Below are 27,903 nucleotides of genomic sequence, written 5' to 3' on the forward strand. Positions count from 1 at the left end.
GTAGCTGTTTGTTTTATTTTGTCTTACCCTTGTTTATCACCTTAATATTATAGTTATAGCTATAGATGGATAGGAATTCCAAGGTAAATAATGCCGAAAAAACTCATGGATTGTGCAGTAGTGTTAATTATTTTTAATTCCTGCAAAGAATAAAAACCCATGTCTGCAGAAGCCTTTATTATATGTATTACAATTACATGATAGTTAACAATATTATGAACAATCTACTGTATCATTTCCTCCTCCATGACCTTGGCCATCCACTCTGGCTCCGCGGCGGCGATCTTCTCTATCAGACTGTTCACTTGGTAACACAGGCTTTGGATCTGCTTGTCCCATTGAGGTAGAATTTCACGAGCTAAAACACAAAATTACAATGTTTTTACTAGAAAAACCAATCGATGTGTGTTCATAGTATGAATTAATTTAGATAAATTAAGGTTAACGCGTATTATTATAGATTGCTTGGTTGAGCGATGCTGGGTGGGTGAATAGTTGACAAGTCGGCGTTTACCATAGCTCATAAATTGAAAGTAGATGAGATGGGATTTCAACAACTCTCAATTTTATCTCAACTTTATTTTAATTCACAAGAGTGCTGCAAATATATGTACTTACTCTCAAAGTGCACAACGGAGCTAATCTGATCAATATAACCATTCATTCTGCCCTCACTGATCATATGACTGGCGATGCGCTCCGCCTTGCCGGGCGGCGTCTCCAGCAACGCGCCCAACTCCTCGAATGTTATATTGTTATACAGCTTGCTGGCTGACAGCAGGTTGTGCTCAAACACTGCTCTGTCTAAGATTGTAGACCCATCAGATGTTGTCGCCTGCAATAAATAAAAACCGGAGTTACTACTTCAAATAAAATTTCAGCTTATTTTTTTTTTATAACAAGGGGGCAAACGAGCAGCGGGAACACCGAGGTGTTCAACGACGCCCATGGACATCAGCAATACCAGAGGAACCGCAGATGCGTTGCCGGCCTTATTTATTAAAATTAGTCAAGGTTCTTAGGCAGTAAATAGACATAAAATATATATTAATATTATCTTTTTGTCAGTTGGTTAAGTTGGCAATGATGCATACCTTTTGATGACTTTGCATCAATGCTTCAAACTCGTGCAGTTCTGAACGGCGAATTATTCGGTCGAGATACATTTTCTCTAGGATGGAGTATGCAGGTAGTTGTTGGCAGCGCTCATCTTTGAACAAAGTTGCCAACATTCTCGATCTTTGTTGGCCTGTAAAAAAAAAAATTATATACAAAACTAGAATGCATATGACTATGATAACTCAGTCAGTTGAAAAGTAGATGTTTAGTAGTAAAATTGATTGAAAAGGTTTCATTTCACCTGCAGATGCGAGCACAGTGCATATAAGAGCATTCCTCAAGCAAGTCATTCTCTCATCCTCATGTATGATATTGCGGTAAGACAGTTCATTATACCTTTGTGCAGCTTCTATAAATTTTCTGCAATACAATTTTATTTATCAATAGCTAATATTAGTTATGTTTTCATATATCAATAGATTTTTTCATATACAAAAATAACTCTTGGCCCGTACTCTTTTTTGCACATATTGCTTATGAAAATGACAGTAGTGATTTTTTTAGTATATTCCTTATATATCAATGGATTAGATTTACCCATTTTCGATTTGTGTGCCTATTAATTATTATTTAGCAATATATGTGTAACATGCCTATGGCCACTTAACATCATGTGTAACTGCTTGTTTTTACTCTAGTTAACAAATATAAATTATCTACAATGCAAACATACCTTCTGTAATCCAATACTCTAGCATAGCACACTTTATAGTATATTTGTAGTTGTTCATTAGTTGTCTCTGCTTGCAAAAGTGAAGCTCGGTTTACAAATGCTTCAGCTTGTACAGGATCATCCACCTCCAGGTACAGTCTGGCTATCTTTAAATATGTCTCCAGTTTGTAGTCAACTGAGTATTGTCTGTAAACAAGTATTTTCACATCATTACCATAAAATTAACTTCTGCACCATTGGTACAGCTGTTTGAGAATGAAAGTGACTGCTAAATAGACTTTTTATATTTTAAGTATCAAATATGCAGTGTACTACTACTATATTAATTTATAATGTTTGGTTAGATTTATACTTTGGTAAGAAAAAAAGTATTAACTCAAAAAAGATTAAATGTACATACTTTTGTCCAGTTTCAAGAGGAATTCCAACAAGAACGTTTGCAGCTTCCTTCCAGTTCTGATGTCTTTCATAAATATCTGCTAAATGTTGTCTTATACTTGCCACCTACAATCAATACATCTTTTACTGAATTATATGCTACAAATCAAAATAATTATGATATTTTTCTTTAATCTGATAATATATGGGATCATAAATAATCATATGAACAAATAGGCCATATGATATACATTATGATGATTAAAAGAACTTAAATTGAAGTAAATTATTACATCTCTGCACAAAATAAGCATAAACCAACCTGTTCTTCAAATGAAATGACCCTTGGCTGTATGACATCTAGAGCAAAGTGTGACACCTCCTGAGACACCTCGTCGGACAGCAGCGCTAAGTGAGTGCTTACATCGGTCAGCAGCTGCCGAGATATCACCAGGCTCACATTCTCATTTACAACTGTTAACAAATATTGTTATGGATTGTATTATACTACCTCTTATTTTAAATAATTTACTTAATTACACGCAGTAAATAATCTCAAAAATGTCATAAAAAAATCTACCCTACTCGCAAAAAATTAACAAAACACTTACTTGCTTCAACAAAAGCTTTTAATGATTCAGCTAGTTCAGCAGGATTTACAAGTATTTCCAACAATACATTACGATACCTAGAATAAGATAATAAATAGAATTAAAATGTATATACGGCTAAAAATATATTGGGGCACTAAGATATATTTATGTTTAAATGCTTACTTTTCAGCTTGATCTTTATGCAAGCCGCCCGAATTTCTAAGTTCAGTTAAATACTGACGAACTCCTTGTAGCGTTAAGGGCATTTTTTATTGTTAAGGAATCGCTACAATACTTGTGTTTTTGTGGAAAATTGAAACAATTATAAGTTATTTGCTATTATTTTTTTTCCTTCAAAAATCGTATAGATCGTGAGAGGAAAACAGCTATGATGGCATTGACATTGACAGACATCTTTCAACTTTGAACAAAGAGCAAAAAGCATTTTGTTTTATGTATTATATACTCTTTATTTTATATACTCTATTGCAAAAAGCTTAGCAGATTCCATCACGGACAAAAAAACTCTCGGTAAGGGGTTCTTTACACTTGTATAAAAACATATCGGGATGGAAATGGAATGGGAGGGCCAAATGGCCCTGAAAAACAGGAAAATTCCTTGAAAAACAGAGAAAACAACATGTTTGAATTGAAGTATTCCACTAATAGGCATTACATGAATTAATTTTCATTTAATTTAACAATGCTCTTGGACTTTAAAATGAACATATCTATTATAAATTGATTTAAATATGAAAAACATCGGTTACAAATAGAATTTAGTTTTTTTTTTGTTTTCACAATACGAACGCATCTAGCTTGTTCTTTGTTGTTTACATTTTGCATATTCTGTGTTGTTTGTAATTATGATTTCGCAATGTTGGTCAAGTTTGACAGCTTTACAAAATTGAAAGAAGCGCCATCAGGATTTTGCACTAATATATTTTTTTTCTTAAGAAAGGATTTTATTTTATAGGAGTAAATACATTGCAACTATCAACATATTATTTGATGTTAATTGTTGAGTATTGAAAAAGCTTAATTGACAGTAAAATTAGCTAAACAATAATAGTTTGTGATTGACAATTTGTGTTCAACCGTGGCTATTTGTATGAGAGACGGTGAATTTTGACAACTTAAAATGGCGGCCTCTTTTGAACTTAAATATATTTTTGATTTTTCGCGCTATTTGGCGGTCAATGTGGAGCTTATACAGTAGTAAATTTTAAAGAAAACTTGATTTGTTAGTTTTCCAAGATGGATCACAATTTGGGCGACGATTTGAATTTGGATGGGTCTATGGGAGTGAGTACAAACATTTTTAGCCACTTTGTATTTTTTGATAGCAAAATAAATGTATTTATTTATTGATGATACATTTTTTATATGTATACACTGCTTTATTGTGTATGGAACTTATCTCTTTAATATTAATTGGTTTTAATATTTCTTGTATAAAATATTTTGTACTGCATTTAAGGTGGACTTTGGGCATTCCGAAGATACGGTCGTAAGTCAGGCAGATATAACTCTAGAAGACAGTGGTCATGAGGCAGGAATTGCAATGGATTTTGAGAATATTGAAGAACAACCAATGCTAATGGATACCGGCAGTGAAGAAATTATAGGTAGTTTAATACTTGTCTATCATAATATTACAGATTTTAGTTGAAAAAAAAAAGTTGTATTATTTTTAATTATAAATCATATAAAAGTATTATAAATCATGTATGATCTGTTTTTAGATTTCATGGGAGAACAGTTTACTCTACAAGAGTATGCGGAACAAGAAGATCATAGTAATATTATGACAACTAGTGTTACCTCAAATGTATGTAGAATTTATAAATTTATTTGAATATCAAATATGCTTAAAACAATAATCTATGTAATAACAATAATGTTGTTTACAGGAGCAAACTATTATTACTTCTCAAGCAGATAACATTATTCAGATTGAGCCCTTGCCGCAAAAGATAACAACAAAACAAGAACATTCATTATCAAAAGCGACCACACATAAGGTTGTTATTATTTTTTTCTTGTAAATTTAGGAGAAATAACATGTCTAAAGCTGCAATATTATACAGTTATTATCACAAACTTCTTTATATTCTTTGAAACAAATTGTCGATGGACAAAAAAATTGAAACAAAATTTAGTATCAGTATTTTAATATAAATAATGATTTTTTCAGAACGAAATCTCACCACCACGAACAAAAAAGAATGAAAAAGAAATGCACTCATCTGCACCTCGTCAAGTGGCCATAGCACCGAAGCCGGGCCCGCTAGCCAAATCATTCACTCCAGCCAAACAGTATGCAATAGCACCGAAGCCATTAACAGTGCTTACCAGCAAAAGTAATACTATAAATAATAGCTTTCTCAAGAAAGTTACATTGGCTGGTGTTATGCAAGGAAGTAATAAAGGGAACACTGTATTAAGTATGTTTATTTATTTTATTAATATTTTTAAAATAGTTTGGAGTAACCTAGAGCTATTAACGGTATGAAATACGATACAGATATGTTGTCTTAAAATAATTCGATTTTTTTGTTACAAAATTTACATGAATTTTTAAAGAAATACAACTAATTAGAAATTAATAATTGTAATCATTACCACAATATTTAACTTAATTGATCAAAAATTAGCTAATTATTAAAATAACTATCTATAAAAAGATGTTTCTTTTCTAAAGAAAATGATTGATGATTCATTTCTCCTTAAAATTAAAAATAACTTATATTTGTATTTCAGCTCAAATAGGCAAACAGCTTGTCATGATGCCTGCGGCGGGTGCACAGAAATTGAAATTGGTGACGGGAGGCTCTGCTGTGCCCACAGTGCAATATCTACGTACAACTAGTGGAGATCAAGTATGTATAAAGTTTTATATGGCTTTTTAGTCACAGTATGATTTTGTAGTCATGTAAATCTTACTAATATTATAAATGCGAACATCCAATATGGGTGGATAAATGTTTATTATAAGGTATCTGGAGAATGGCTCAAATGGTGGGTTTCAGCTAGTTATGTTGTATTGTTTTTAATTCTTATTAATAAATAAAATGTATCTATCTTTCAGACTCAACTGATTCAAGCAAAGACTGTTTCAACTCAGAATAAACCTGTCATCACTAAACTAATATTACCTGGTATGTTAATATATGCAAAAACTTATTAATATTATGAAGAGAAGAGATTTTTGTATGTAATGAATCAACCCAAAAATTACTAGACAGATTATGAAATTCTTTTGTCATTAGATAGCTTAATAGTATCAATTAGTAACATTATTTATTGCCAGTACAGTAGGTAGTAGCACTCAAAATCAGCACTGGCATAATGTAAACACTGGCGACTGAAACAGTCCAGGCCAGTGTTATCTGTATGGTACTGAAATGTAAACCGGGCATTATTTCTACGTTCCAGGACAACCAAACCTAGAAGTGAGTAGTAACGCACAGAGCCTGCTGACCAAAGTAGCGCCCGTCGCCTCCACTAAAGCTCCAACTCAGATTGTTGCAGTGCAACAGAAAAATATGCCTTTTGCACTAGGAAATAAGGTATGGTATTGTTTAACAGCATTTTCTTTAACATATAGACAAGCAAAAATTGTAAAAATTCAAATAACGTAAATACATCATGTGCATGAAGTATGAAAATTTATTTTTATTTTATAACATTTTTAGGTACTATTAGCTACTCCGACGAAATCGGGCGTGAAATTTACTAAAAAACAGCAACTGATAGCCTTCAAGTCGCCGGAAAAGGCTGCACAAGCCGCACAAGGTTCAGATTAGATTTTTTTTAATGGCCTGTCTTTTTCGAGAAATACCTAGTAATTAAAACCAAGCGTAGACAAATAATTTTCATTTTTGTGTTGTTTTCAGGTTCGACGACTAAGAAGGTTCTAATAACATCAAATCCAACCCAAAATGTTATATTGAAAACCACAGCACCTCCTAAAGCACAAGTAAGTAATATTTAAACATCTATATTTGTTAATATAATATTAGTTACTGACCAATTAAACAAAAAACGGTTTCCTAATGTTAATATGGTACTCTATACTTTTAGGTCATGAAAGATGGCAATGTTGTTTTAGACAATCAACGAACGCAATTGCATCAAATCAATGTTCCTGGCAAAGGTGTAAGTGTTAATAAATCTATTTTGAATGTTTTGACCTTTTTATAAAATTATACTTTTTATTTAAAAAAAAAAGTTCATAGGCTAAAAGATTCTAGCTATCATATAGACGAAAGATTTGTTTGTTTGTTTGCATATTGAATTCACAAAATGATTCCACAAATTTTGAAAAATTTTGCTGACATGTACGTTTATTACTACATTTTCTTAAATTTAGCCCGGACGAAGTCACTGGCAACTGCATAAAGATAATAATTTTTAGAAATAAGTAAAAAAAAAATATTTCTTACAGATACAATATATCAGACTCATAACAAATTCTAACCCAGCGCCTGTCAAGACCAAGCTGCAGACACAAACAATCAACGTGCCAGCCAAAACATTCCTCTTGACTGATTCAAAGGGTAAGATACAATGTAACAACATAATGCCACAATAGAAGGGACGACAGAGACTTACAGGCCTCATTTTGTCTCCTCTCGACACAACTGGATTGTTTCACACACATTTATAGAGCCAATTATGTAAGTCTCATCTTATTATAGGTAATTTAATCCAGATGTCATCAGACAAAATGATGAACAATTGTCAGTCGTCCCCCCTGCTCGTCGCCAGCGCAGCCTCCTCTGCCGCTAAAGGTTGGTGCTGCTATCTTATTAAATACATTTAAGTCTTTTAATTTTCATTTTGAGTATAGCGTCTAGGAAAAGTTTACAGTTTATAGCTTCATAATTAAAAAAAAGTTGTTTTTTTTTTGTCAAAAAGCTTACCATGAAGGTTTTATCGTAATTCAAACTGGCCACCAAAGAGTATGTAACTAATGCTGGTCACTATGTAAAAATGACAATATCGTGCATAAAAAAAATGACGATTGTAAATTTAATTCATCGCCATCTGTGTTCATTTCTTGATATTATTTCAAAATTATTATCAATTCGTCTGACATTCCGAAAGAATTTCGTACTTTTGGAAATTAGAAAACTTTTAAACATTGACACTAAGAAAATTAAACAATTCTTTTCTCTATTTAAAAATTATAATTTAAATTTGAATATTGAAAAGTCATTTGGAAACAGTGTCATTGTGAGAATTGTATTTGTGAATTTATATAATTTTCAGTGAACACAAAACCCCAGCGCAAGTTGGTGAGGATAGCTCCTTTAATTGAGAAAAGAGCTACTTTGGCCGATAAACCCTTGCAAACGAGCGCGGTGAGTCAACTAATAGTTTTGAATTTTTTAATGTATTACAAAAAACAAGCTACAATTTTTAAGGTGTCAGTATAACTTTTAAAATAAAGTTAAGCTTTTCTAAAAAGTTTAGTTGGTGTTAATTTTAATTTATTACGAATTAGAATTAACAGTTTCTTTTAAGCCATTTTATTTATAGGTTCTAATTACATTTAAATTATTGATCTCTTTCTAAATGAAACTCAAAGCTGGTTTAATTTTTATTTAACTCAATGTATGAAGCTATTAATCATATTTATTAAAATTATATTTCATCAGATTAGCAGATCGTCACAAAGTCTTCTAGCACCAATAACTTCGATACCAGAGATTGCACAAAATACCGAGGATACAGAAGTGCAAGAGGATATGGACTCCAAAGCCGCCCTACATGCTATGGTGATGAGGAACGAGGAGTTTGAACAGGAGATGCAAGTGAACATCAAGTCTGAAATGCAAGTCAATCAGTCAAATATAGAAAGCAATATGGAAGATATAGAAACTAATGTACACCATGACTTGCATTCTGAAATGAACATGGATGCAGATGATTCTAATATTGCAGAAGTTGAAGTTGATTATAAAAGGGATTTCGTGAATGTATGTAACTTCTTACATAAAATACTTTAATATTAATATGTTAATAAAGTTATAATAATAACGTATTAAACGTTAATTAGCAGCCTATGTGTGCTTCCAGGCTATGTTCTACACATAAGCAGAATTTCACCGAGATCCATGTAGTTGCTCTCGGAGATACTTTCTAACAAACATCCAAACTTTATATAAAAAAATAGCTTTTGCCACCGACGTACTCCGCGCTTATTTTAAAGAAAAACTTAATAAGTAGCCTGTGTGTTCTTCCACAGTATGTTCTATATCTATGCCTATTTTCATTCAGGGTTTAGCCATTCTGTAGATACTTTTAACTTCCATCCATCTAAACATTCACATTTATAGTATTAGTAAGATTAAGTGCTGTACTTATTTATTTTAAATGTATTTTACAGTATTCAGATTGTGATGAAGTGAACGATAAAAGTGATCGTCTCGAGTTAAGCGGGCAGGAGGAGCACCCCCTCATTGTCATACCCTCAAACTTCATCAAGGAATCTGACAACAGAAGCATGAGTGATGTTCAATCTGGACATGTAAGTTGCATACTTGTTAACTTATGAAATTTTAAGCTTAGCTATGATTTGGGAATCGATTGCAAGCATTGGCTTCTACACTTAAACAGGCTTCAAGCCATAGAATTTAGTATCTAAAGAAGTAAATCTTCGCCATTTTGTCGCTGACGGCTGCATATGGTAGCTATGTTAGTAATATTATTATAACAGGTGCTTTTAAGTTCCAAGCCATATATATAGAGGTCAATGAACTCATTACATTAAAGTAAAAATGTATAAAAGCATTGTTATCTCAATTTTTTTAAAGTAAATGAGAGGGATGATATGGTAAAAGTTTGAGCAGAGTTAACCCACGGTGAATGTGTATGTTACAGGAGGACTCTCAACAGATGAGCAGCATGATGAATATGGACGCGGAGTCAATGAATGCGTACCAGTCGCCTACGACGCCGCAAACTGCCTCGGAAAATGGTTAATATTACATTAATATTTATTCTATTACAGGATGTTGTTAATTTTTTAACTAAATTTTTAAGTCTCATCTAGCGACTTACATCGTCTTTGCCAATATGATATATAATAATTTAAAGTAATTCATTTACTAAACTATCATTAATTACAAGTCCAGATGCCAAGTCATAATTTTATAACATCTATTATGACTTTCACGAAACTTTATCGCAGTCGAAGTTTTTTTTTAAATTAAATTAACTATTTGTCGCACAAAATATTGATAGTGTATGTTATGTTTCAGAGTTTATGTCGACGGAGCTCGGGCTGCGTCTGCGCAAGGCGTGCAACTGCACCAAGTCGCAGTGCCTCAAGCTGTACTGCGAGTGCTTTGCCAACGGAGAGTTCTGCAACCGCTGCAACTGCAACAACTGTCACAACAACCTCGAGAATGAGGAGCGGCGACAGAAGGCTATTAGAGGATGTCTTGATAGGAATCCAAATGCTTTTAGGTGAGATATTTGTGGGGCTATTAGGTTATATTGTTGAGTAGGCGAGTTAGGAGGAAAATTAGTTGTCTTGTCCCAGCTGTTCGCATAGTCGAATTCTTAATAAAAAATTACATGTATTTTTTTTCAGACCAAAAATTGGCAAAGCAAAAGTTGGTGGTCCGGAAATGATTCGGCGGCACAATAAGGGCTGTAATTGCAAACGAAGCGGTTGTCTCAAAAACTATTGTGAATGTTATGAGGTAAGTTTTTAATATCTATCACGTGTAGTTTTACTAGTTTTAATAATTTGGCTTCATAGTTATTTATTCTTTGTTTTATATTTTAAGGCGAAAATAGCGTGCACGTCGATATGCAAGTGCGTGGGTTGCCGCAACGTTGAGGAGACGCTGGAACGAACGCGGCGGCGCACACCCGCCATGCCCAGCGCTGTGCAGGCGCTCTTCCGCCCGCCGCCGCTACTGCCGCTCAAGTCAGTTGAAACCCTTATCACTTTCTTACATAAACATAAAACCTTTATGTTGCGTTCAACTCATTTTCGGTAAAATGACGTTGGATGGTGATAATGAAATTTTCTCTTTTATCGTGATGGTTTGTTATATGACATCCAATCCTAAATGGGAAGCTAAGTTGACTACAATATCAAAATGTAAGGAGCGACAACCTTAATAATTTTCATCAGTAGTAATTTATTGTGTTTACATTTAGGCAGCCGTGCAGTTTCATAACGACGGAGGTGGTGGAGGCGGTGTGCCAGTGCCTGCTGGCGGCGGGCGGGGAGGGTGGCGCAGGGGGCGGGGGCAGTGGCGCGGGGAGTGGTGCGGGGGGCGCGGACGCGGTGCGTGACGTCATCGATGAATTTGCGCGCTGCCTGCAAGATATCATCAGCGCCGCGCACCACACCTCGCCTCTCATCATGCTTGACGAGGTAACATCTCTAATACCAAGATATTCCTCTTATATTTTTTTTCATCGAATTTACCGTAGTTTGCTTATTTTTAATATTTTCAAAGATAACAATTGTGTTATGTAAGTTTTTATGTAATTTTATATAGATTTAATTTGTTTCAGGATCCTGCATGATAATCGACGATTTCTAAAAGGATTTAAATGAAATATTTAGATAATGTACAGCAAATGTGATAGTTAATATATGAAATCAGTTTAAAGGAATATATATATATTCATATATAAATAAGGGGTACAATCGTGCAATTATGTTGTAGAAATAAAAAATCTTTCAACATTATAATATCAGCATAATGACAATATTTTATTGATAAATCAATAATATATAGAATGTAGTTTAATAAGAAAAGACTGTTGAAGAATAGTTGACATGAAAATCTTATATCAGAAACAATCTTTTAATGGAATTGAGTTTTTGAGGTGTACATATGTTAGTAAATGTATCAGATTTTATATTTGTTTGGTTTGTTTCAATTTATGTGAAGAGATATATAGTTGTACAGATATATTGAATATTTTGCTAGTCATAAGCACGCGCGGCGGAGTGTACATAGTTATGTAATAAATATAGGCGTTTATATAAATTAATTTTGTTTTATTGTATTATATAATACTATCGTAAAAGATATGCTACAAAGAAGAATAACGAAAGGTCGTGGAAATCTATTTTTTTAAATTATTAGCGTTTTATTTTGGTTAATTATATTTTAATTTAATTTTTAATTAAAATTTAAACAAATGACGTTAAAATATTAAAAAATATTAAAAGTTGGCTACGATACATTTTTCTTGGCGGTAATATTTCAAAAGTGGGTTAAAGGTGAAAACAAACGTGCAAAACGCGGACTAAATTTAACTCCCGACATCCCGCGCTAAATATAATTTACACGTCTCTAGTTGATCCCTCACGTGTGCCGGATACATGTTGTTTTAAATAAATAAAAAAATATCAAGATGAGTGCTAAGTACGAGGTGAAAGTATCCAAACGACTTGGGAGGTTAGTTTTTTATTCAAGAAATATTACTCCAAAGATGTACAATTATGTTCTATTATTCCGTATGTTAAATTACAAATAAAAAGATTTTATTTGAATTGAATTTAATAAAATTGTAAATTTTATAGTAGATCTATAGAATAAATCTATAGACTTATACGTAACTAAACTTTTTCTCGTTCATTGTATTCTGGCAATAAGAATAAATCCTATTTGTAGGTATATCGTGGCTGCAAAGGATTTGAAAGCGGGCGAAAGTATTCTAAGCGATAACCCTTTTATATTAGGACCAAGTAATGATACATCGCTCGTTTGCTACAACTGTTACTTGCCCCTTATGAGTAAATTCGTCGTCTGCAAGTTATGCACGGTGGTCCCAATTTGCCCTGGAGATGGCTGTCCACAAAACTTACCCAGTAAGTAACTTTCATAAGATGCTTCAGGCGACTAAATGATCCGAGACTCTTTGAAAGTATTTACTTTTCTCCTAACTTACAAAGTTATTATTGTTCTATTTAAATAATAGTATACAATAATCATAATCTTTATTGGACTGCTTCTATTTCTAAACATATTATTCTTACAAATATTTAACGCTAATTATTCCACGTTTTATTCAGAGTGGCACACCGAATATGAATGCGACTTCTTCAGAACTCTCAAATTAAAGCGAACCGTAAACCCTATGACTATGGTACAGAATGTAGGCTTCCTTCTTGTACTTAGAGCGGTCTTAAAGAAGGATGTTGATAAAACATCTTGGCAGGAGTTTCTACAACTTGAAACTCATTTGAATGTAAGAAAAGGAACAAGCGTTTGGGATTACTGTGAAAATACTGACAAGGTATCATAATATTTTTTTTATGTACTAAAAGAAAATTTTAAAGCTAAAAAGGAACCAGTTAAAGAACTTATTAATGACGTACGATGATCATCTAGGTGCAACATAGATCTTTAATAAAAATAATTTTATTAATAAGTACATACAGCATTTAAAAATTTACGCACAATCTGTGATAATTATTGTTATTAAAATTTCAGACAAAAGCAGTTTTATGAAACACAAATAGCGGTATGATTTTATACATACAAAAAATTTTCAAACTATCTTTTTTCTATGACGTAATGCCGAAGCCGTTTCATCTTTAAAATCATTTCAATCTACTCTTTTCTCCTATGGTTTTCATTTTTTTTCTACATTAAACTTTTTTACAATATTATAACAATATCAAAATATTATCTACATCTCACTACTTCGCATTCACACTAATTGTTTGAATCTTTATTCATCCAAAGTTTGCCTCTTCTGAATCTTTACCACAAACCGCTATTCAACCATTTTTATAACATTGCAGTTTATTCAATCTCTGGGACTATTAGATAATAGTGAAGATGATAATTTAGTTCAAAAAGTGTGTGCTGCGATTGATGTGAACAGTTTCGAAGTTAGAGGTCCGCCGGTACCAGCGATTGGTTGTTCGGAAATACTTCACGGGGTTTATTTGAAGGCAGCGCTAATGGCGCATGACTGTGTTGCCAACACGCATATTGCAATAAATGATGGTAATGTATTAGTCTGCCATGCAAGTACTGATATTAAGAAAGGAGAGACGATTTACTATAATTATACAGATCCCTTGAAGGTATAGATTTTAATACGTTTTGATGGATTTACATTTTTCTACTCTCACCAACCAGTCGGTCTACAGGGCTATGTTTATTAATTAATATTTCTAGGGTACAGCTATACGACAACAACATTTATTAGTTGGAAAGTACTTTAAATGCACTTGTAAAAGATGTCAAGATGTGACCGAAATGGGCACATACATGAGTTCAGCACTTTGTCTCGCATGTAAGACTGGATATATAAGCGAGATTAGTAACGAAAAATGGACATGTCATAGCTGCGATAGCGAATATGAATCGTCCGAAATAAGACGTAAAGTTCAATGTTGTTCGGACAAACTGGCGGTTATAAGTAAGTTTAGCTAACTTAAGATTTTTTTATACATTATAATTTTTAGCTACCTAATCGCACATCGCCTATATAGTCAATTTTACGAAAAGAAACGTAAGAATGCAAACTATATTATTTATTTAACAGATAAAAAAGATGAAAAGGAATTAGAAGAATATATCAAAAATATTTCGCTTGTGCTAGCACCAAATCATTATCTGTTGTTGGACGCTAAACAACGACTAGCAGGTATATTAAGAGACGCCATCAACAGCCAGCCCAGACCAACCAAAAAGATGATGAGGCGGAAAATAGAATTATGCAAAGAGCTTTTGCCAGTGCTTGAAAAATTAACCCCAAAGATATGCAGGATTAAAGGTAATGAATTGTTTTTCATACTATTGAACTATTAGAAGTAATAACTTATTTTTTTTTCATTTAGCTATTACACTTTACGAATTACACGCAACAATGGCACAACTTGCTAAGAAGCTGTTCGATGGCCGAGAAATAAATGGATCCCAATATTTGGTGGGTGTCATAAGAACTATTAATATTCCTAATATAGTTCATTCATATATGTGTAATATGTGTACATTTTATTTACAGGAAGAGCTACAAAATGCTGAGAAATGTTTAAAGAAATCCCTGGAAATGCTTTTAATCGAACCTAGAAATTCACCTGAGGGAGAGTTATGTGCAAAAGCGCTTGAGGATTACAGAGAACTTAAGAATTCTATTTCGGGACTTATGTTACACTCTGAGGGCAACACCTTTGTTAACGGAAGAAATAAAGGCTCAGTTCCGACTAACGAAAACATTTAATGTTGGAAATATGTTTTTAAAATAAAAATGAAATACTTTATTAACTTTGTTTCATTTTCTCAAATGTTCTATGAAGTTGGCGTTGAAACCCCTAGCCTTTCAGCCTTCCATCACCAGTACTCAGTAGGCAGTACAAGATGTGTTTCAATTTACTCCTGAAGAAATAACTACAAATTCCTAGTGCTTTTTCCCTTAAAATAGAATTAAATCACGCAAGAATCTATGTAACGGTTTTGACAAAATGTGTGATAATAATTCGTTACATTTTTTCTTACATTTTGATCACAAATTGATTTTTGCTTTTTGAAGTTGGCAGCACTATTAATTGCGTCAATCAGTTCTGTCAACGTTAACTGTCAAAGATATAAATAATTTGTCTGTGGTCTGTCTGAGACAAATTACTTAAGAAATGAAATTAATGTATTTTTAATTAACTAATGCATTTTCTTTATAGCATACTTCGATTTTTACGAGAAATAGGAAATCTTGGAAGTCTCTTCTAAGATATAATTAATTGATCTGTTTGTAAATTATTTGTCATCATACCGCTAACACTTAGCATTACTTTTGGCTTGTGGAGGCAAGTTAAATATTTATTTCCTATTTAATAAAATTAGAGATAACATAAAGTTCTAGTAATATTTGTTGAGTTGATGGGTCCTAAATAACTGACAATATAAGAAAAGTGATTAAAGCGGTAAGTTTGGGTATGCGATAGACGTGATATGATTACTAAACGGTCATTATAAACCATATTTGAATTTGTAAGATATATTTAAAAAGGCGGATGAAACATCCAAGTAGATGTAGTAGCATACATTGCAGCCATTTTTTAAATAACTATCTAGAATTATAATAAGTAGTAAAACTTTTTTTCCAGTCCCACAATGGCAGATCAGACTTCAGTCCTCGCCCTGGTAATACTGGCAGTAGGGATTACAGTACATTTTTCCTTACACAAAGTTGAAGAGGGACATCTTGGAGTTTATTATAGGGTAAGTTAATGATGCACTTAAGTTGTACTTAGTCTTCAGTTTGTGCTAACTTAAGATTTTTTTTTAATATTAGGGCGGAGCATTGCTGCCAGTAACAAGTCAACCTGGATTCCACATGATGATACCTCTTTTAACTTCTTATAAAGCTATTCAGGTATAAATTATCTAACAAATATTAATTAATTTTTTTGATGTCATATACTTTATACATTTACTTCTTACAGACCACTTTGCAAACAGATGAAGTTAAAAATGTACCTTGTGGGACAAGTGGGGGTGTTATGATTTATTTTGAAAGAATTGAAGTGGTTAATAAATTAGAACCAAATAGTGGTAAGTAAAATTGCAATCATTAAATAGTATTCCTCTTATTGTGTACTGTAAAAAATTGACATCGTAAAAGCAAAATGTGATTATTTATTCAACATTCGAAAAAATTAGATCTATGGATATTACACCTGTATAATATTTTTTACCTTTTTGATTTAAAAGAATTTGTAATAATTGAAGTTTATTTGATTCCAGTATTGGATGTGATTCGTAATTTCACCGCAGATTATGATAAGACATTAATATTCAATAAAGTGCATCATGAATTAAACCAGTTTTGCAGTGCACACTCCCTGCATGAAGTCTATATTGATCTGTTTGATCAGATTGATGAAAATTTGAGAACAGTAAGTTTTATTTTAGTGAATACCATACTATTTTACAATACATAATAAATTTCTGATTCAATAAAAGTTTATTTGAATGTTAATATTTTAGGCACTTCAAAAAGATCTGAATGAAATGGCACCAGGTTTAAGAGTGCAGGCAGTGAGGGTGACAAAACCTAAGATACCAGAAGCAATTAGGAAGAATTACGAACTCATGGAGTCTGAAAAGTCTAAACTTCTTATAGCTGCTCAGCATCAAAAGGTAATTTATATTACCTATTGTAATTCAAGAATAAGAATTGAATGTATAATTCTGATTGTAATTTTGTATTTATATGCCACAGTTACTCTTGGGCTACCTATCTGATGGTTAATTAGTCTAAAACAAAGGTATTAAGATTATTTGAAGATACATTCTTTCTCAGGTAGTTGAAAAGGAAGCAGAAACAGCACGTCGGAAGGCAGTCATTGAAGCGGAAAAGGAGGCGCAAGTAGCGAAAATTCAATATGAACAGAAAATAATGGAGAAAGAATCTTTACAGAAAATAGAATTGATTGAAGACAACATTCACAGAGCAAAACAACAAACAAAAGCAGAGGCAGACTTCTATCATCAGAAAAAACAAGCAGAAGCAAATAAATTATTGTTGACAAAGGAATATTTAGAATTTAAGAAATATGAAGCACTTGCAAAGAATAACAAAATTTACTATGGCAGTGATATCCCTAATATGTTTTTGCAAGCAAATTTTGGTGATAATATACTTAAAAATGTTGAAGTTGAATAGGCAATATATACTTTGTAAAAACAATTACTAGTCATTGAGTGAAATGTGTGGGTTAGTGGGGCTTTTGTAAAGTTTTAATTAAAAAAATCAACATTCTCAATAAATAAGCTTGTTTTGTTTATTATTTAGGTAAATATATACATAGATCTTTATATATGTTACATTTGAAGAATAATATCAGGTATTTGTGTGTGACCTTGTTGTGGTTTTACTTATTTATGTTTTCGGGTAAAAAAATGTTCATAGTAATGGATTTAGTAAACATTTTTTTTACACAAAGGAATGTATATTGGGATTTTTCTATTTATGTAAAATAAAAACAACAAATACAGAAATGTGATTTTATTGAGTGGATATCTTATAATTAGAATGGCATTTAAATCTTATTGAATGCTGCAATGTCAACGGACTGAACAAAGTCTTCAAACTCTTGGATTTTCTCTGTCAACAGGTCTACAGATACCTTGTCGTCCTCAATAACACACATGATCTGCAGTTTGTTGATCCCGTAGCCCACTGGTACAAGTTTAGAAGCTCCCCACAGGAGACCATCCATTTCAATGGTACGGACTTGGTTTTCCATTTCCTTCATGTCAGTTTCATCATCCCAAGGCTTCACGTCAAGGATAATGGACGACTTAGCAATAAGAGCTGGTTTCTTGGACTTCTTGTCAGCATAAGCCTTCAAACGTTCCTCACGGATTCTTGCTGCTTCTGCATCCTAAAATAATGATTGTTTCAAGAATTATTCTGTAATATTCATGTGTTTATTAATAAATATAAAAAAAAAACAAATAGAGTGAAATGAAATAAATTTGAAACAAACCTCTTCCTCGTCTCCAGAACCGAAAAGATCGACGTCATCATCGTCTTCTTCCTTGCTGGCTGCGGCTGGCGCAGTAGTGGTTGTGGCACCGGCTTTAAGTGGGCTGACTCCCGCAGCAAAAGTCTGGCGCTCAGCTGCAGAGTACGATGCGATGTGATTGTACCAGCGCAGTACGTGCGGCAGACTAGCGGCCGGCGCTTTGCCTACTTCATTAAACACTTGCACATCAGCTTGAGTTGGAGTGTATCTAGAATAATGTTCAGAATGTCAATCATTATAATACCAATAAAATAGTCACTGCTAAAAATAGAGGTTATAATTTAGAGGTTGACGTGTAAGAATATAGTTATACAGTAAAAAGTCTATGTAAATATTTACCCAGATATGTAACTTTTATCGGCCAAGAATGTATTCAATTCATTTAAGCCTTGGTTAGTTTTAACGTCTCCGAATGCCATTTTTTAATTTATAAAAGAAGCACAAGTGCCACACGAACTGCCGGTCAGTAAAAGAGAGGGAGGGGGAGGGATAAAAAGAAAAGAAAAAGAATTAAAAACCACAGACAAATTAGGATCATTTTGTTAAATTGCGAAGACACAACAATTAGTTTTTTCGTATTGTTTCTTATTTGTTATTGTTAGAAATTACGATATATTTCATCGACAGTTCAAGAGAAATGTTTAATTTTAATAAAGAAAAACTTCAAATTTTTGAACTTGAAATAATAATGTCAAAGCATTTCAAAAAAGTCAATATGTGGATGACATTGACATTTTTCGCATCTGTCATTAAATTTTGTTAAAATCAGTAACGCATACATAGGTACTTTTTCTTACTTATTTTATTGCGCAAAAACACCAAAAATCATTAAGTTTTGAAAATCGCTATTTTTCAGACTGTAATTAAATAGCTACTACGTGTGACCTATTGTTTTTTATTAAGGTTAGGTGTTGCTACTTATGTAACAATAACATAACATTTTATCCTAGAATTCGCATTTCACTGCAAAATCGTTATTATAATACAATTTGTCCTACATTAGTTCTTAATAAAATAGATGATATCGTATAAAAGTAGTTTAGTTTTTAACAGTATAAGGCAAATATTATGGTGAATTGCTTAGAAAAGTTTTGTTTATAATTGATTGATGATGCAGAGGATGCTGCGCCAGCCGCTGACCAGGGCGCTTGCGCTGAGCTCTCCATCCCGCGCCGCACCGCTGGCCGCACGGCGCTATGCCGAGGTAGTGCCACAGCCTGATAAAGTAGAGGTGTTCATTGATGACAAGCCCGTGTATGTACCGCCTGGCACTACAGTATTGCAGGTAATTTTTTAAAAAACAAACTTAGTCTTAACTAAACCATTAAAAGTTATAAAAACTGTACTGTTTATATTCTATGTCTATTTAATGCGTGAGGAAAATTAAAAACTACCGTGTTGTTTTTTGTTATATATGTATGTAGAAATTATGTGAAAATTATATTTATTGTAACAATATATTTTGTATACAATTGTGATAAAACATTCAACTTATCAAGATTCAAATGTTTTCATTAGGCTGCAGCCGAAGTTGGTGTTGAAATACCAAGGTTCTGTTACCATGAGAGGCTAGCTGTTGCTGGTAACTGCAGGATGTGCCTTGTGGAGGTTGAGAAATCACCAAAGCCAGTGGCAGCATGCGCTATGCCAGTTATGAAGGGAATGAGGGTGAAGACTAACTCAGATCTGACAAGAAAAGCAAGAGAAGGTGTGATGGAATTTTTGTTGGTTAATCATCCTTTAGATTGTCCGATCTGTGATCAAGGTGGAGAATGTGACTTACAAGATCAATCTATGGCGTTTGGATCTGATAAGAGCCGGTTTACTGATATACATTTCTCTGGAAAGCGGTAAGTACTTTTTCGTTTATTTTATATTCAATTGAAGTAAAATATTCTTAAACAATAGTGAAAGTGTTTGTGGCTTTAAGAATAAAATGTAATAGACTCAAAGTGAAGTAAAATATTTTTAATTTCTTTAGAGTAATGTCACTATTTAATAAGTTTTTATACTATTAAACTGTTTTATGATATAAAGAAAGTTAATATTATGTAAACAGTACTCAAATAATTAATATGAAATGATAAGTCATTAGCTACATCCTTCTTCAGCCTGTTTTTTGCACCTTCCTGATTTTATATAACTTAATTATAACAGGGCTGTAGAAGACAAAGATGTTGGTCCTCTGATCAAGACCATAATGACACGTTGCATCCACTGCACGCGGTGCATTCGTTTCGCCTCTGAAGTGGCGGGTGTTGATGATCTGGGCACTACTGGTAGAGGTACAGATATGCAGGTCAGTGTTCCTAGACAAGATACTAGAGAAAAAAAAAACTAATCAGAATGAACTAAACAAATTATGTTCTCTTAGTGTAATCTTCAATATATCATTGCGTAGGTAATTTTAATAAATTTTGTGGTTCTTTTTAATTAAATATTATTTTGAATGTTATATTAAGGAGACAGTTCTAAAATTTCAAATCTAAACAGGCTAATGTTGTTTATACAATATTGTATGTATGATGTGTTTTATTTTAGGTTGGAACATATGTGGAGAAAATGTTTCTATCTGAGTTATCAGGTAATATAATTGACTTATGCCCCGTCGGTGCTCTTACATCGAAGCCATACAGCTTCGTCGCTCGACCCTGGGAAACAAGGAGGGTAAGTGTGAAACTGACAATAAAAAAAAAATCAATATGATTCAATAAACATAGTTTTAGACATAGAATCCTTTGGCGCGAATGACGTGCTTTCGTTACAAAGTCCAGTGACAGAATAATTAGTGAGGGGACATAAACATCGACATTTTAGTAAGGCTAGTGTTGTGCCAGTACACTGGCTCATTGTCGGATTTTCTTTCTAACAATAGTGTGAGTGATTAATTTTTTTTCTTTTACAGATTGATTCGGTCGATGTTTTAGACCCACTGGGAAGTAACATCGTAGTCACAACGAGGACAAACGAAGTTTTACGTATTCTCCCTAGAACTAATGAGGTTCGTTATTTTTCGTCTATGAATTGTTTTTTTATTTTTAATATTATGCATATTTTTAATCATACTGCTAAATATTTTTTATCTTGTCTGGATTTCTTAAAGTAAAAAATATATTTTATCGTCATAGGAAATCAATGAAGAGTGGTTGTCAGACAAGTCTCGTTTCGCGTGTGACGGACTGAAGCGTCAGAGACTGGTCACACCGCTGATGACTGACAGTCGCGGCAACCTCACACCAGTCGAATGGGAGGACGCCATTGTTGCTGCCGCAAGAGCTCTGCGTGACTGCCCGCCTGATAAGGTACCAAAGACTAGGAAAATTATACATTTTATATAATTCAGAGCTATCAAAATGTCTTTGTAGAAATAATAGTCATCTCTCATGACTTCGTGTGTGTGTTTTTTTATAATTGAATTGCGTGTTCTATGATTTTGACAATACTAATGTGTGGGTGTTGCCACCTTTGTGTATTTTTTATATTATTTAATTCATTATTTTTTATTTTATTTGTCTTAAAAAACGTTTAATTGAAGATTTAAAAATTTATAGATTAAAACCATCTATGGATTCTGCATTGATTGTTTATGGTATTATACTGATTAATACATTCAGTAGTTTACAAAAGTGTTAACAAATAAATGATTATTTTCGTATGTAGCTTTTAGCGGTGGCCGGTGACATGGCGGATGCGGAGTCGCTGGTGGCACTCAAGGACCTGGTCAACCGACTGGGGTCAGAGCTGGTCTGCACCGAGCAATTCTTCCCGTTGGAGGGCTCCGGCATCGATCTACGTTCTACCTATCTCTTGAACACCGGCATTGCTAGTAGGTATTCCTAGAATTACGTACTTAAACAGTTTGATATTATTTAGTTACTTGTTAAAAAAATATCAGTGTTTTTTTTGTTATTTTTTTTTTGTTGTGAATTTTTTTGTTTTTTAATTATATTGGCGACATGTGAAAAAAAGAAAGCAGATTGTGTTTGTTATATACAATGTTTTCACTTTTAAAATACATAAATAAATAGAAATTTATTTTTTCTCTTTTTTTTACAGTAAATGAGAGATATAATTACATTAATGTTTTGTTCCGGTGTTTCGTCAGTATATATCCAATATTGTTGTTTAAAATTATAATTTATATAGACGTGGAGGAAGCCGACTTTGTGCTTCTGATCGGTACCAACGTGCGCTTCGAGGCCCCCCTCCTCAACACTCGCATCCGCAAGGCCTTCATGCACAAGGAGACTGACGTCGCACTCATTGGACCTCAAGTTGATCTTACCTACGACTACATGGTAAATTATGTCATTTGACTACCATCCATACATCTATACAATTATACAAATATATAAAATTGGAGTATCTATATGTAATATCGAGAAAAAAAGTTAACGTTTCGTACATATGTTGTATATGCGTTGTTGATAGCGAATTTTTTTTATCTGTCCATCTGCATGTCATTTGGCAAGTGCGCGTTTGTACCGGGTACGCCTGAACTGATTTATGTTACCTTTTTTTTAATTCTGCGATGACGAAGTTCAGTGCGACAACTAGTAGTAAATATTTAGGGAAGCAAATCAATGACAATATTCTATTTCCTAAGAGTTGATTGACTTTTTTATTTCCATGTTCTTATTATTGCATTTTTATATATTTTCTAGTACGTGGGTGACTCAGCATCTATTGTAAAAGACTTAGCATCTGGCACTAGTTCTCACGAGGTGGTCCGCAAGTTGGAGCAGGCCAAACGTCCCGTGGTGATCCTCGGAGCTGACCAGCTGAAGACAGCAGAGGGCGCCGCGTTGCTCGCGTACACGCAGGAACTGGCCCTACGTCTGCAGGATAAACTGCAGGATAAGGAATGGAAGGTATTATTTTTGGTATTTACTATATTGCTGCACAAATTTTAATACAAAGTAGTATCTTACTACTATTATAAATGCGAATGTTTATATGGATAGATAGATGGATGAATGAATGGATGGATGGATACATATAGAACATTGTCTGGAAGAACCTTTTTAATTCGGGGCGCACGGAGTCGCGGGCGATTACTAGTTATTAATAACGTTTGTGTTCATGTCAGGTGCTGAATGTGCTGCAGCGTACAGCCTCGCAAGTGGCTGCGCTCGACATCGGCTACAAGCCTGGTGTAGGTGCTCATCTCTCTAACGCCAAGGTCGTGTACTTACTGGGGGCTGACAGCGGTGTTGTCACCCGCGATGCCTTGCCTAAAGATGCTGTTGTTATCTATCAAGGTTTGTCACACACTATCAAACAAGACATGTCACTGTCACTTACACCTTTTTTCCACTAAGCATCTAGCCGCGGGAAATGATTACCGTTTGCTAAAGTCAACCAAAAGTGTAATGTCAAAAAAGTTTCACAAGATTTATAACTGTATTATTTTCTATGATTTAGTAGGTTTCCATATTTTCTGACAAAAATAACCTTACTCTCACTTAACAACTCTTCTTAAGTGTCAAGTTAAGTTTGTCGTTATATCTTACTTATAAATAGCAGTCGTACTAATGGAAAGTGGGTTTAAGGCTAATATGTGTGTGTCAGGTCACCATGGCGACGTGGGCGCAAGTATCGCGGACGTGGTGCTGCCGGGCGCGGCGTACACAGAGAAGCGCGCTACATACGTGAACGCGGAGGGACGCGCGCAGCAGACTCTGCCCGCTGTCACCGCACCTGGTAAAGCACGCGAGGATTGGAAGATCATCAGGTATTTTTACTTTAATAGCGGGGCGTAAAATTGTACGAGACAGGACAAGTCGCCAAAAAGATTGCATCACTTTGTAACACAATTCTGATATATTTCAAATAAGAATCTGGACCAACGCCATATTGAAAGTGTTTTTTTTAATCAGGGCACTTTCGGAAGTAGTCGGTGAGCGTCTGCCGTATGACAACTTGGACGAGGTGCGTGACCGTCTGAGCCAGGTCAGCCCGGCGCTGGTGGCATACGGTGACCTGCAGAATAACAACTACTTCGCACAGGCGAGGGCACTCGCACAGGTAACAATATATTAAAAAAACAATATTGCATTGAACTTTAATCAAAGTCCTTAAAATCATGATTCTTATGATTGTATCCGGTTTTAATAAGTTTCCCAAATGGTTCCGAAACGTAACGCTGCCAAAATTGCTTGATTAGAAAAGAAAAAAAAGTTTATGTAAAGATTGTCTAAAATAATAATATTAGCAGTTGACGCCTTCTGTACAGTTCTGGAGATACCTTCTAACATCTATTCATTCGCATTTATTTAGTAAAAAGTAAATTTAAATCCTGTTTTATTTCAGAGCGTGCAAAAGCCGGTGTCTGGGAAGCTGGACGTCCAACTGAAGTCTTTGGAGGACTACTTCATGACGGACGCCATCAGCCGCGCCTCGCCCACCATGGCCAAGTGCGTGCAGGCCGTACTCAAACAGAAACAAGCCACTTATTAATATTCAGACAAATTACACACACTATACACTATACAATTAGATCACAATATAACCTAAAAAAATAGTATTAACAAAAAAATGACATTTAACAAACATGTAGAGGTTTACACAAAGAAGGTAGAATGAAATTAAATTTTTATGTTAAATGTTTATTTAAATATCTTTGTTATCGTGAAATATTTAAATGTAATTAAAGTAGAAAATCGTCAAGAGAATTCCGTACGTATACGTAACTGCGTACGCGCACGTAATAATACGACGCCATATTGCTGCGAAACATTTTTCAATTTTCCTTAAATATCTTTATATTTTGAAATTACCGTTATCATTGTGTATTAGTGTGTTAGAAATAAAAAAAAATTGGCTAATTTTATCTGAGCGTTAAATATAGATTGATATTTTAACGTTTAGATAAAAGAAGTCATTTTTCTAGTATAGTTTAAAAAAATGCCTTTCTGCAATCATTTTTACGGTGAAAATACTTCAGAAATGCACCCCGTGCAGTTGACGGACCATTCCTTGGCTAATAATTTAGCGAATTTATAAATCTGTCGACTGCATATGTATTATGGTTTGAATTTATTTATTTTGTACTTTTTTAGATTAAGTAAATCAGTGTTACCTGCAATAAAATCATTTTTGCAATTGAAATTAATAGCAACATTTATTGTTTTGTAGAACGAACGAAATGATTAAGAAAAAATGATGGTTAAACTTTTCTGTGGACAGATGTTTTGTAAATAAATGATTAGAATAAAATAAAATGTATAATGATTGTAGAATTTGTATTTTTTTATTTTTTATAACCAAATAAATCAACACAAATAAAAAGGCTATAAATAATTCGTAATAGGTAAGTTGTTGGTATTCAAGCCATTGATTTTTATATATTCCTGGAAATAAAAATAAAAATATTAATTTATGGTTTGGATTACAACTGGCCATAAGCATATTGAGGTAAACGAAACTTTTAAAAAATTGGAAGAAAGAAGAAGAATTTTTGTACCGTAACGGATTTATTGAAAAAATAACCTAACTGAAATAAGAGGAAAATTATGATTATTACATAGCAGTTACTATAGATATAGATAATCTACATGAGAATCTATAAAATAAAAATGCATATTATAATGTCGCTTACTGGAAAAAAGTCTTACGTCAACAACTTTTCGCGCCATTGTCTTATATCGGCACTCTCCTAATATTTTATTAGCTTCTTGTGCGAATTGTTCGTGCGTTGCTTTCGTTCCACTCCAAGGAAATGGTTCTTTCTCACGCCGTTTTAATTCATCTTCTAAAGATTTACGGGGCACCGAAAATTGAAGAGACTCTTCTACAAAAAATGATAATACTTTAAAATATATAGCACGTGTTTATGAGTAGAAAATTGCGAAAATGATACATACCTTTCTTGTAAACAGCATTATTGCAGTTCTTTTTAGAAGGTTTGCAAACTAAGGTTTGTCTATCACAGTGACAAAGTCTAGAAATATTTTTTGTGTCTTGTCTGTGATTTGTTTCCATCTGTGTTTCAGACACTTTCGTTGATTTATTAGAACAAGGCTTTTTATTCTCAATATTTTGTTTTTGAATTACTTTATGTTTACTGTCTTTATTTACTCTGGTATAATAAAATTTATTATTCATCAATATTGTGTTAATCGATTTAATATCTACAGTACACTCCTACTAAAATATCGGATAAACTGTACTTACTGTTGTGCCAAACGTTTTATTCCTTTATCAACGAAGTCATTGTATTTGTTTTCCTCTATTTCCTTTAGCCGTTCAAGGGTTTGAAATAGGTGCAACTTTTTAGAGGAATCTTTCTTTTTTATCTGAAAATTGTGTAAAAGTTGAATTATAACTTTGAACTTTCTTGGTTTCTACTATAATAACATGCGTAAGAAACGAGATTCTTACCACGACTAAGCTGTTTGTGCTCCCAATATTTCGGCACATGCATGCGCCATGATCATGAGTAGGTGTGCGGTAATGCGTAAAATTTTAAAGCTGTATCGGTCTACCCTCTGTCTGACTTGGCGATCTATGTTTTTCACACTGTTGTGATCATGGCGCATGCAAGTGTGCCGAAATATCGGGAGCTCAAACAGCTTAATCCTGGTAAGAATTCTGTTTTTTACGATTGTTATTATAAATAAAATTAATTTAATGTTTTGTACTTAACATCTTATTTCAGAAAATATTTAGTATTTTTTAAAACATTAGACCTAGAGATATTTATTTTAATGTTTATTTAATTTTTGTCTCCATTCTAATTTCAATATTGATTCCATAAACTGATCAGGAATATAAAAAACGTCACCATATTGCGAAAACATGTGGAACTAATGTAATAAAGTGATTGAAGCGCCGCTAAGCTAGGTTTTTATATTCTTGGTAAGGCTATACGTAATTTTGTAATTGTCTATTGCTATTAAATTGTAGCATTTGCTTACTTCTTCATGGACAGTGTTTTTCTTACAGCGTACCCTATCGTAGTATTCACGCCACACTTGATTTAAGCGATCATTATTTTCTTGTTCTTTCTTCCGATTTTCTTCTAATTTCTTTTTATATTCAATATGTTTAATATTATCCAGACGTAGTTGTTTATTAGCATCCTTTAAAACCGTGTATTATAAAATTATTGCAACTATTCGAGGGTTTTTTTAGAACAACTGAGATTAAATTTTTTACCTGCGCTTCGGTAAGCGATACTCACAGTAAATGTCTTTACACTAATGAGCAAATATGAATTAGATCATTATTTAATTTTCAAATAATAACTTACAATTTTGTCTTGAATCCGACATTTTGTTTCATTCTCTAGAAGATTTTTAATTATCTTCATATCTTCCAATTCTGTCTGTTTTTGTAATTGTTTATCGCGAATTACTTTCGTATTTTGTGCTTCGTATCTAGAAACATTTTTAATAAAAATAACTTATCATAATCGAAGATTTAATCAATATTAAGTATTTTTTTTTGCTTACATTGCTTTGTTTATTTCTGCTATTTCTCGAGCTTTCATTTGTTTTTGTCGCAATTTTTCCATTTTTTTATTTTCTATTTCACGATTACGTTGTTTTTCTTTTAAAATTATTTCTTTTTCATCTAAAAGAGCTCTTTCTTTTAAATTCTTCTGG

General features: G+C 33.2%; 7 protein-coding genes across 9 annotated transcripts; 4 read left to right on the plus strand and 3 right to left on the minus strand.

Annotated features, from left to right (window-relative positions):
* Window positions 1-160: 160 nt before the first annotated feature.
* On the minus strand, window positions 161-3,176 carry CSN4 (COP9 signalosome subunit 4). Its single transcript, XM_013324282.1, has 9 exons — window positions 2,947-3,176; window positions 2,782-2,858; window positions 2,493-2,644; window positions 2,193-2,296; window positions 1,793-1,978; window positions 1,361-1,479; window positions 1,095-1,249; window positions 619-835; window positions 161-358 (listed from the first exon to the last, which is right to left on the minus strand). The coding sequence occupies exons 1-9, from the start codon at window positions 3,027-3,029 to the stop codon at window positions 225-227; spliced, it is 1,227 nt and encodes a 408-aa protein (XP_013179736.1). The 5' UTR covers window positions 3,030-3,176; the 3' UTR covers window positions 161-224.
* Window positions 3,177-3,685: 509 nt separating this feature from the next.
* LOC106126875 (protein lin-54 homolog) lies at window positions 3,686-11,788 on the plus strand. The gene is made up of 22 exons (XM_013324777.1): window positions 3,686-4,068; window positions 4,244-4,391; window positions 4,509-4,594; window positions 4,677-4,787; window positions 4,961-5,210; window positions 5,527-5,645; window positions 5,855-5,924; window positions 6,202-6,335; window positions 6,462-6,561; window positions 6,663-6,745; window positions 6,850-6,924; window positions 7,214-7,325; window positions 7,467-7,559; window positions 8,041-8,132; window positions 8,430-8,750; window positions 9,161-9,301; window positions 9,655-9,751; window positions 10,035-10,242; window positions 10,370-10,481; window positions 10,569-10,711; window positions 10,948-11,167; window positions 11,311-11,788. The coding sequence occupies exons 1-22, from the start codon at window positions 4,021-4,023 to the stop codon at window positions 11,320-11,322; spliced, it is 2,775 nt and encodes a 924-aa protein (XP_013180231.1). The 5' UTR covers window positions 3,686-4,020; the 3' UTR covers window positions 11,323-11,788.
* A 323-nt stretch (window positions 11,789-12,111) lies between these two features.
* Window positions 12,112-14,988, plus strand: LOC106126518 (protein msta, isoform A). The gene is made up of 8 exons (XM_013324230.1): window positions 12,112-12,206; window positions 12,423-12,619; window positions 12,824-13,047; window positions 13,559-13,846; window positions 13,941-14,184; window positions 14,311-14,541; window positions 14,606-14,694; window positions 14,773-14,988. Exons 1-8 carry the CDS (start codon window positions 12,163-12,165, stop codon window positions 14,986-14,988), a joined length of 1,533 nt encoding a protein of 510 aa, XP_013179684.1. The 5' UTR covers window positions 12,112-12,162.
* Window positions 14,989-15,353: 365 nt separating this feature from the next.
* LOC106126799 (erlin-2) lies at window positions 15,354-17,758 on the plus strand. Of its 2 annotated transcripts, none has more exons than XM_013324665.1 (7): window positions 15,354-15,568; window positions 15,869-15,983; window positions 16,057-16,137; window positions 16,208-16,316; window positions 16,509-16,660; window positions 16,752-16,904; window positions 17,068-17,758. In XM_013324665.1, exons 2-7 carry the CDS (start codon window positions 15,876-15,878, stop codon window positions 17,428-17,430), a joined length of 966 nt encoding a protein of 321 aa, XP_013180119.1. In that variant the 5' UTR covers window positions 15,354-15,568; window positions 15,869-15,875; the 3' UTR covers window positions 17,431-17,758. The 2 variants fall into 2 exon arrangements, with proteins under 2 accessions (XP_013180119.1, XP_013180121.1); XM_013324667.1 differs by lacking the exon at window positions 15,354-15,568 and adding an exon at window positions 15,575-15,685.
* On the minus strand, window positions 17,758-18,755 carry eEF1beta (elongation factor 1-beta). The gene is given in 3 exon segments (NM_001312632.1): window positions 17,758-18,151; window positions 18,257-18,503; window positions 18,635-18,755. Coding segments are annotated over 3 exon segments (672 nt in total). The 5' UTR covers window positions 18,715-18,755; the 3' UTR covers window positions 17,758-17,806.
* A 283-nt stretch (window positions 18,756-19,038) lies between these two features.
* ND-75 (NADH dehydrogenase (ubiquinone) 75 kDa subunit) lies at window positions 19,039-25,536 on the plus strand. 2 transcript variants are annotated; one of them, XM_013324647.1, is made up of 14 exons: window positions 19,039-19,078; window positions 19,413-19,580; window positions 19,814-20,145; window positions 20,453-20,594; window positions 20,837-20,962; window positions 21,201-21,296; window positions 21,424-21,597; window positions 21,956-22,121; window positions 22,442-22,593; window positions 22,960-23,166; window positions 23,385-23,556; window positions 23,867-24,029; window positions 24,175-24,322; window positions 24,608-25,536. In XM_013324647.1, the coding sequence occupies exons 2-14, from the start codon at window positions 19,416-19,418 to the stop codon at window positions 24,752-24,754; spliced, it is 2,190 nt and encodes a 729-aa protein (XP_013180101.1). In that variant the 5' UTR covers window positions 19,039-19,078; window positions 19,413-19,415; the 3' UTR covers window positions 24,755-25,536. The 2 variants fall into 2 exon arrangements, with proteins under 2 accessions (XP_013180101.1, XP_013180100.1); XM_013324646.1 differs by having other exon boundaries at window positions 19,045-19,198.
* LOC106126788 (uncharacterized protein PFB0145c-like) lies at window positions 25,526-27,783 on the minus strand. The gene is made up of 7 exons (XM_013324648.1): window positions 27,751-27,783; window positions 27,549-27,675; window positions 27,214-27,378; window positions 26,471-26,592; window positions 26,161-26,375; window positions 25,912-26,087; window positions 25,526-25,647 (listed from the first exon to the last, which is right to left on the minus strand). Exons 2-7 carry the CDS (start codon window positions 27,606-27,608, stop codon window positions 25,588-25,590), a joined length of 798 nt encoding a protein of 265 aa, XP_013180102.1. The 5' UTR covers window positions 27,609-27,675; window positions 27,751-27,783; the 3' UTR covers window positions 25,526-25,587.
* Between the last annotated feature and the right edge of the window lie 120 nt (window positions 27,784-27,903).

This window comes from Papilio xuthus, unplaced genomic scaffold (assembly GCF_000836235.2).
Source record: "Papilio xuthus unplaced genomic scaffold, Pxut_1.1 DF824992.1, whole genome shotgun sequence".
Lineage (NCBI taxonomy): Eukaryota > Metazoa > Arthropoda > Insecta > Lepidoptera > Papilionidae > Papilio > Papilio xuthus.